This window comes from Pterocles gutturalis, unplaced genomic scaffold (assembly GCF_000699245.1).
Source record: "Pterocles gutturalis isolate BGI_N339 unplaced genomic scaffold, ASM69924v1 scaffold24410, whole genome shotgun sequence".
Classification (NCBI taxonomy): domain Eukaryota; kingdom Metazoa; phylum Chordata; class Aves; order Pterocliformes; family Pteroclidae; genus Pterocles; species Pterocles gutturalis.
This window is the reverse complement of record NW_010141496.1, coordinates 1729-11099: the sequence shown is the minus strand read 5'-3', so window position 1 is coordinate 11099 and position 9371 is coordinate 1729. Positions and strand designations below refer to the sequence as shown.

The 9371-nt window shown below is 39.2% G+C and overlaps 1 protein-coding gene across 1 annotated transcript in view; it reads right to left on the bottom strand.

Annotated features, from left to right (window-relative positions):
• LOC104469521 (charged multivesicular body protein 4c-like) overlaps positions 1 to 3376 on the bottom strand; it is a gene marked incomplete at both ends in the record, with an annotated part of 4333 nt that extends 957 nt beyond the window's left edge. Inside the window, 2 exon segments of the mRNA XM_010084057.1 lie at positions 2149 to 2263; positions 3199 to 3376. Coding sequence (XP_010082359.1) covers positions 2149 to 2263; positions 3199 to 3376 — 293 coding nt within the window.
• Positions 3377 to 9371: the final 5995 nt, after the last annotated feature.

The following is a 9371-nucleotide window of genomic DNA, read 5'->3' as shown; positions in this document are numbered from 1 at the left end:
CACTCTTTCACACCAAATTAGTCCTTACCAACCTCTGCTGAACAAGTAAACAACTAAGAGGTGTGTCAGCTACTACAGGCTCTTTAAAAAAAAAAGGGAAAAAAAAAAGTTAAGGAAACAGGGATCATGACCCCTGCACTTTTAACACAATAGTGTAATGGCTAGAATGTTTAGTCTTGAAGTTTTAAACCCAAGTTTTAAGTTTTTCTAATCCTCAAGCATGGATTTAACTTATGTTTCCCACAACTCTGGCATTGCTCTACAACTAGGCTGTGGACTACTGCAACAGAACACCAAATCCACTTTCTCCTCTTGAACCTAGGTCACAACAAGAGCAGAGGGAAGATATCATGGGAACTCTCAGGTTTCAGACTTTGTTCACTGGAATAGGTGTATTTTGCATGTGATTATCAGAAACAGGCCTCCAGGCAAGGGTCACCCCTCCCAGTAAGCATCCTAATCAGGTAGGACAGAGCTTTCTTGCATTTTTCATGACACACACTGCGTCAACCCAGGGAGGAAGAACCCTTATGTTTTTGTGTCCATCTGGAGCAGCAGAAGTTACATGCTTCCACGATCTCTTTACACCCATGACACACATGTGAAGAGGAAATCCAAACGTGTAGTCAAAATGTCCTTCAGAAAAAAAAATTAAATGTCATCCTCCAACACAAATCACCTCATAACCTAGCAATTAAGTCACCGATTCTAGGGCTCTTAAGATGAAGTGGCCTGCAAACCAGGTTTCCCAGTCACTGGACAAATGCTGTAACTATTAGGCTCCTATGCAAAAGCAAGTGCTGGTACAATGATGCTCCATGTGACAGTGGCTTATTATCCCAGAACAGAAAACATGCCCATCAGCTTAGACTACTATCTCTTAGGAACTTCCTGGTCAATCTACAACGTGGTTACTAAGTCCAGACTCCTAAAAGTGAAGCACTGATGAAAAGTAAGTGACACTGTACAGCTGTTTGGGATGGCAGTATGCTTTTCCGTTGTTTGAAGGCCAGTTTATACAGGCCAAATCCCATTCCTTATGCCAGCACCAATTAAATGTTTCTTGAATAGCCTATTTACATGCAAAGTGGAAAAATAGGAAAGCAGTTAATGGAAACAAAATACAAACAATAATTACTATTTTCAACAAACTATAGCTGTTGAATGAAACCTCTCCTGCCCCCAAACAAGCAAATATGATAGAGCATAGGTATTTTTCTTTGTTATCCATTTGGGCATGTGGGAACAAATTAGATGGGGAGAGAATTAATTGTTTAATTCTTTAGGACATTCTTCAAATGATCCCCAGTGCTTGGTCATTTTAAAACATAGTTAAAAAACAAAACCAAACTGGTTGTGATACTGAACCTGATTCCTAGCTCTGCGTTCTACAGGTTGCAGGAATCCTGAGTGTACTTGATCCTTGAGTCCTCAGCCATGGTTGGATCAGAAATAAGTAATGTCCTGCTTAGATATACGAAATCAAGTCCAGGGACACTGGATGAAAGCTACTCTAACAAATTTTCAGAAGAGCCCAAGTGCCTTGTAAGGGTTTCAGATGAAAACAGCTCAAGGAAAAAGCCTTATTGCCTCCAACAGGCATTACTTCTACCTCATGGATCTACTTCTGTAGAAAACCTGGAAAACAAGGAAAGGACCTGCACCTCCAAGCACCAAAAAAGACTTTAAAAAAAATGTTTGATGTTCAGAATTGGGAACAGCAGTCTGTCCATGGCACAGGAACATGTGCTTAGTCAAATGGATGTCTATTTGGAGCATAAAAAATTATATGTTTTAGTGTCCACTTGCAGCACTACTAATTACATGTTTTAGTGATCTCCTCTTTCCATGGTACAAATGAGAATAACAACTACAGGAGTGCAGTTAAAATCACCTTTTTCAAGTTTACAGATAAATAAAAAATATTTTCTATTTTACACATATAGAAATTTTATTTATTATATGATGTATATTATTAATTTTATGGATATATTAACATATAAAAATATCCTCAATAGTGTAAGCTAGAATGAAGGAATTCCATATCCATACCTTTTGAGAAACCAACCACTGGAACAAGCCACTGGACAACAAAATAACTATGGAATCATTTAACAGCTAAAACTCACAGGCTTAACAAGTACTAACCTCATCAAACTCATCACCAAAGGCAGCTCGGTTTGAGATAGCATCTGAAATTTCCTGGGCAACATCTTGCTGTTCAGTAATATCTTGCATCAAATCATCAATTTTGTTCAAGTCCCTGGCAAGATAACATTGAAACATTTTTTAAAGATACATCATTCAAATCCTACAGAAGAGACTCAGAAAAACTTGAACAGACCCTATTTACTTTTTATGCCCATGGCTGTATAAACAGCAGAACTCACAGGGAATAATTTCCCTCACCTACACCTTAATGTTTCTTGGCAAGCTTCTGTGTGTTTTAGCCAGTCCAATTTATTCCACTTCAGGATTAGAAGAAAAGTGAAAGTGAAGCAGTCAGTCTGTGTCTCTCTCCCTCTCTGTGCCAACAGTCACATTCCCTGGGCAGATCCCACCTCCTTCTCCAGGTCAATATCTTTGTATGTGGATCTTTTTTTGATGTTAAGCTTTCACCAGAACTGGGGGGAACTTAACAAGACTATACCCCATCTAAAAGCTTTCCCTTATTGTTAACTTCAGTATTGTTCCAGTTCTTGTTTACTTCTCCCAGAATAACCTTTCTGATTTAACCGCTTATTCAGGCAGGAAAATGCCTCATGAAATAATATAGGACATATAAAAATACTATACACACCAAAGATTTACCCTCTCTTTTATTCAGGTGTAATTAGTACTTTGAATCACACAGTCCAGCTTATGGAGTTGGAGGAAAAAAGTCCACTTAGTTTCTTCAACTAAGTTTTCTTCTGGAAAAACTGAGGGCAGAAGCCAGTCTCTACTGCCAAGGCAGACTCAAAAAACCAGGTACCACATAGATCTCTCTGCTTAGTGGGAGTTCCTTCTAGACTTGCTGTTAACAAAAGATATTTTTCTGCCAAACATAACACTATAGCACCAATAGCATTCCTGATATTAAATGTCTGAACCACATACGAAGTCAAAACTAGCTGACTTCATAAAATAGACGGTAGTGATAATATAGTTAGAAAGTGATTAGTAAGCTCAACTTGAAAACTATTAGAAAGCACTTACATATTTTCATGCACTTTTTTCATAGCTTGTGCAGCATAACCCATATTCTTGAGCACTTCTGTGTTCGTGTGGGAATTTTCCAATGCCTCTCTCTGGAACTCAATGGTTGAAAGCGTCCCATCAATTTGAGTCAGCTGTTTCTCATACCTCTTTTTTCTCTTCAGTGCTTGTAAGGCAGCTGGAATGGGTAAGAGGCAAGGTACACCATGTATTTTCACAGCAAAATGTAAGGACAAGTAATTCAGCATTAATCTGACCTGGATAATTTATAATTCTCACCCTCCTACCTTACTAGTAGGGAGACAAACTTTGACCACACCAGATCAGCAGCCTGTTTATCACCAACATGCTGTTGCATGAACATGCTGGGAAGCCTCTTTTAGATTAACTTCTCTTAGCACCACAGGGAAAAGCAGCTTCTTCCTCCACTGCAGGAGATCTTGAACTCCATCCTGTGCACACAGGCAAAGCAGGGAAGATGGGGACGGAAAAGAAAAACGTCAAAGAGAAGTCAGAAAGAAGGAAACAAGGGAAAGAAAGAAAAGAAGAGGTTGCAAAACATAAGTAAAAACTAAGGAAGACAGAGTAAGAAGATCTGTCATGATAACCACATCTTCACCGATGCTGCCTTCTAAACTTTGTCTCAGCAGCAAAAACTGTCAAGTGCAATTGAAAGCCCATATGGCCTAACCAAGCAGGTGGGTCAGATCAGAGGAGGAGTCAGAGTTCTCTGGCTTTCAGCTGCATCTATTTCTTACAATCACTTCAGAGCATGATCTTTAAAGCTCAGAACTTGAAAACATACAGAAATTTGTAGACACAGCCACAGTCAAATCCAGGTACTCTTTATTGCTGTTGTAAATCATTAGGACTAGTCTTTTATCATAGAACCATAGAATGGCCTGGGTTGAAAAGGACCTTAAAGATCATCCAGTTTCAACCCCCCTGCTATGGGCAGGGTTGCCAACCACTAGAGCAGCCTGCCCAGGGCCCCAGGAGGAGATCACTAAAACATGTTATATTTGCTAAGTTATGAGCAGCATACTTTGCCCAGAGTAAATCATTACCAGAATAAACACACATGACAAGCAGGAGGAGAAAAGGGCTTTCTCTCGGCCTCTGGGTGTGGCACACACACAATCTTGCCACAAACATTTCCTGACCATTGTCCTTTCCAAACCCAAAATACACAACTGCCAGGCACCAATAAACCCACACAAAACCAAAAGAGACTGAGTTAACCCCTTGCTTTTTCAACGCTATTAATACCCATGTCCTTTCCCTTGTCTAATTTTTAAATCAGGTTCAGAGCCAGCAAGCAACAGCAGCACTGCAGCCCCCAAACTCAATCACTAGCAGCAATTACTGCTGCTGTCATATTCAAGTAACCGCCCACGTGCAGGAACACTGAACCTTGACACTGGTGTACACAACTTTTCAAAAGACGTTAGGATCCCTCCAAGGAAGGGGCATAGATTTATGGTGTGTAACAACAGTAAAAAGTTCAGTGCTTTGTTGACAAATGCTTGAATCAATATGGTCAGAATCGTTCCTCATTAGCTGCGCAAGGACCAGCATTCACACAGGCTAAGGCACACAATGCCTTCTAGCACCTGCAGTAAAGTGTTTCAGGACAGCAAACCACAATCACAACAATTTAATCATATTATTCAAATTCAAGATTTTCCCAGGTTTTGGGGAAAGGTCCGAAAATCATGCATATTCTGAAAAAGATGCATGAACCCCAGATGATGTCATGCAAATGGCAAATGTGAGAATTGTAAAATACTCCTTGGCAATTCAAAAATATATCAGTTTGACTTAATCCCTAATAATCTTTTTACCTATTTATTATTTCCCTACTTATTTATGTTTATTATTGGTAGTGTTAGGACACCAGCCACTTCTTTCCATAGCTTCAGTTGAATCAAAATTTGACCCTGGATTCTCTGTCATAATACTGGCTGTGCCAGGGAGGACTCCAAAGCCCTGTGGGCTGAGGAGCACTAACTAGCTGATGTAGAAAGGCTTCAGCTGGAGTAAGTAGCTACCACAGGCAAATATTTCCAGTTGGTGTTTTTCAGAAATGGGACTCTGTAACAGTGCTGTTATTATTGGCTGCTCAGAGAGAAAACGGATTTCCTCAGTTACACACAAAGCAGTTGTCTTCAAAAGCCTGAAGTTTCCTGTATTAAGATTTAATTAAACCACACCCAAATTAAGAAATCATGGAGGAAGCTAAACTCTGTGCAGCTTCACCTATTCATAAACAGCTTTTCCTAATTATTGTAGTGCAACGTACCATCTTTATTAATTCTCTCTAGTTTTACCAGTGACCTATAGAACAAAGCACTTCACAGGAAATCAATTCATACTCCTTTATCAACTAAAGCATAATTCCCTGTCCTGGTTTCAGCTGGGACAGTTAACTTTCTTCATAGTAGTTCATGTGAGGCTACGTTATGGATTTGTGCTGAGGAGAAGGCTGATAACAGTGATGTTTATAGCTGCTGCCAGCACAGTCAAGGACTTTTCAGCTTCTCTGCTGTGCAGGTGTCTGCAGGGGCAGGAGAAGCTGGGAGGGAGCACAGCCCCAGTTACTAACCTAGGATTTGACCTTAGGTTTAGGATTGAGACACAAATTGGCCAGTAGTCTATTCCACATCATGCACATCATGCCCAGTACATAGATAAGGCCCTATCTGAAGTGCTCTCTCTCTCTCTCAGGGTCATCTCATTCTCTCAGATACCCAAGATCTTATCTCCTTTCTGGGACTCTCCCTGCTCCGGGATCATTAGCTGGTAACAGGCTGAGCCTTGGTCATCGGGTGGTGAGCAGTTTCACTGTGTATCATTCATTTGTATATTTGTATATATTACTATTATTATTATCATCATTATTTTCAGTTTTGTTGTAGTTTAGTTACTAAATTATTCTTATCTCAACCCATGAGTCTTTTCCCTTTACCCCTTTAATTCTCTCCCCCATCCCTGGGTAGGGGAGGGTGAGCAAGCGGCTGTGTGGTGTGTTGCTGGTAGCCAGGGTCAAAATTATAACATTCCCACAACACATTATATTATTTTTCTCATTTATATTAAATAAATGCCCTTCACTGCACAGTGTTTCATAAGACTAGCTCCTCTAGCCAAGATATGAGAATTTCGTTGTAATCTGAAACCTGTTTTTCTGTGCTGTACAAATTTTAATGAACTTTAAGTGTTTTTTTACTGTGCGTACAAGCATTTTAAAATTTGTGTGCAACTCTTAGAAGAAGATTGAAATGCTTCACAGAAATGCTATTGCATTATAATAGACAAACTGAAGAAGAACATATCTATCAAAAAACAAAGAAATTGAGCAGAGAACATAAACTTACTTCACTGAAGGTCTAAGAATGGCACTGAAAAAGTGTGTTGCCCATTCCAAAGACTTCAAAGAACGAAGACAGCCCAGGTAGGAAGAGTCTAAGCACGGACAGAGTCTGAAGAAGTGAGTGTAGATAATACCAATTCAACCAGGAAGAGGTGGAGGTCTTCTCCAGGAAAAAAAGTAAACTCATACACTGTCTCTGTCATGCTCCAGAGAAGCCAATGTAATTCCTCCATTTTATAACAAAGTGGTTAGCAGTTGGCTGGGCTTTAGCATGTTTCCTGTACTCTACTTCTGAGTCCAGCACGCAGGATACAGTTCATAGGTTAGGAACCACTGCTTTTAATCCAAGTTTTTATTTCATTTTCAAGATAAGTAGCTGGAACAACAGTAAACTATTATGTCAGTTTAAGTACGCATATCAAAGAACTACTGTTATTAATATAGAGAAGGCCACTTTTCCAATATCCCTACTACGCTGATACTTTTATTAAGGAAGCTGAAATGGCCAGCTGGGCAATAGTAGTTGTGGCCACAATGAATATCCAGGTTTCTAAAGGAAAGAACAAAAGTAGTGACAAAGAAGGAGTTGTGGCATCCTCCTCATGGTTTCATGACAGATCAGAATGAAAAAAGACAGTACATTGATAAAAACATCTTTACCTGTCAGCCCACTACCAACACCCATCAGTACAGGAATCACCAATGATCTCATCTTCTGAAGTAGAAATAAAAGTATTGTCTAGTAATCCTTAAAAATCCCAAGGGGAAACTGGTGAAGATGGAAAAGTGTGTTTCTTCAGAAGATATAACACCACGGTGAAAATACCGGATCTCACCCTGGGATACAGTTCACAAACCTCCACTTCAGTCCTGCAAGGGACTGATGTATTACAGCTTCTGATCTCCCTTACACCAAGGACAACCAAAAGAAATGCTGCTGAGGCCATAAAAATCATACCACCCTAAGTAAGTTCATTATCAGCATTCATAATCCTTAAAACCTCATGGAGGGAAACACATAGTTGCAACTGAGGCACTAATTCAATGACAATAATGCACCTGACTCATTATAACCATACCAGTTCACGGCAAGACACTACAAAGGTAATCATGAAAAGCAGAAAACAATAGCTGTAACTCGCAGAACAAAGACAAACTAAGGACTTCCTCTTATCTCCCTGCCAGAAACCCTCATTCCCAGCCTGTCACACACCCTGCCATAGGTATGACAGCCCTGTCCATGTTCACATGCAACTACTACATCATTGTTCAGTTTCAACAGCCTTCTGGTTAGAACTAACTCATTGAAAAGGAATGCTACACAGCTACACAAGCCCTGCCCAAATGTATCACACAACATATTTAGCAGCATCTACTCATAAAAGCCTACCTGTTATTCCAATTTTCTATATAGGCTTCATCCTCAGGAGTATTACATGGCTCTCTATGGTTAAACTTTATTTTTATTCTGGATTTAAAAAAAAAAAAAAAAAAAAAAAAAGCAAAAGCAGCTATTACTTCAACTTTTTTCATTTAGCCATTTTTTAGGATCTGTAAAAGATGTCAGGCTGAAACAACATTTATTCATGTGTATGTTATGTTCACAGGCACACTTCAGAAAATCCATTTCCTTTTAACAGAGTTCTCAAATATTCAATATCATTTTCTGTCCTTTAAATTTTCCTGTATGAACTTCAAAATATTGAAGGTGAAAGACCAATTCACAATTGGAGTTGTCAGCTGTGCACTGGCTGAAACTGAGACACCCCAAAAAAATACAGCAAGAGATATAAAAAAGAAAATTATGAATTTTTACCTGGAATGGGGTGACATTAAAAGGCAGTGTCAACCATTAAAAGAAGTATTGCTTATCAGGACATAACCTCTGCAAGAGGAGTTCCATCACTCATCACTGTTCAGAAACTCTGACGTGGTCTAGCTACAGTAAGATATTAATGGGGAATACTGGAAATATATCACCTCAAAAGTATAGCTAATTTCAGATTAGGTGCAGGAACTGCAGAGGTACTCACTTTGCAAAGAAGAAGCCAAAAATATTTAAGTGATGCTTCACAGCTGTTTGCATAGCTAATACGTTACAGCTTTTAAATCAAGCTAAGCCTACTGATGTCACATGAATCCATTCAGAATCATGTGAACTCATGAAAAATTACTGGTGCTTAAATCTGCTCTCTGTTGTGTCAGTATAACTGACTCAGACTCATACATCTAAAAATCAAATGACATTGTGCTAATTTGGTGCATTTTCTATACCTAAATACATCTTGCTCCAGTCTCAGACACTTCTGTTTTAGTTTCCACAGGCTTCTTCACAGATGCAATTAGGAAAAAACAGCATCAGAAATTACCTGTGAGGTCTCTCAGCTAATACATTGTTGTATGTAAATCAACAGCAATTAAACTGTGAAGAAATTGACATATCAAATGAAGGGGTATTCGTATTGATTTAAGTTTACTCAGTAGCCTGATAAATTTAAGCACTTCAGCACAGCAAGGTTAGTTTCTCTTTGTTTCTCCTCTGTGTTCAGTTACACTATCCCGTTTTGGCTTTACAACCATTTTTGGCATGAAAAAATTCCCACTCTGTATTTCTTGCCCTGTCTCTTTACTGTCCTCAACTGTAAGTTCCTGAGCAAATGACAAGAGGAGTTATTTTAACCAAGATCAGTTCAACAATCCAGTTTGCAGCATGACTCCACAAACAATGGCATAAATAAAACAAGGGGAATTGCATACTGAACACAGCAGTGGAAACAAACATCTGGCAGAAAAGCTTTGC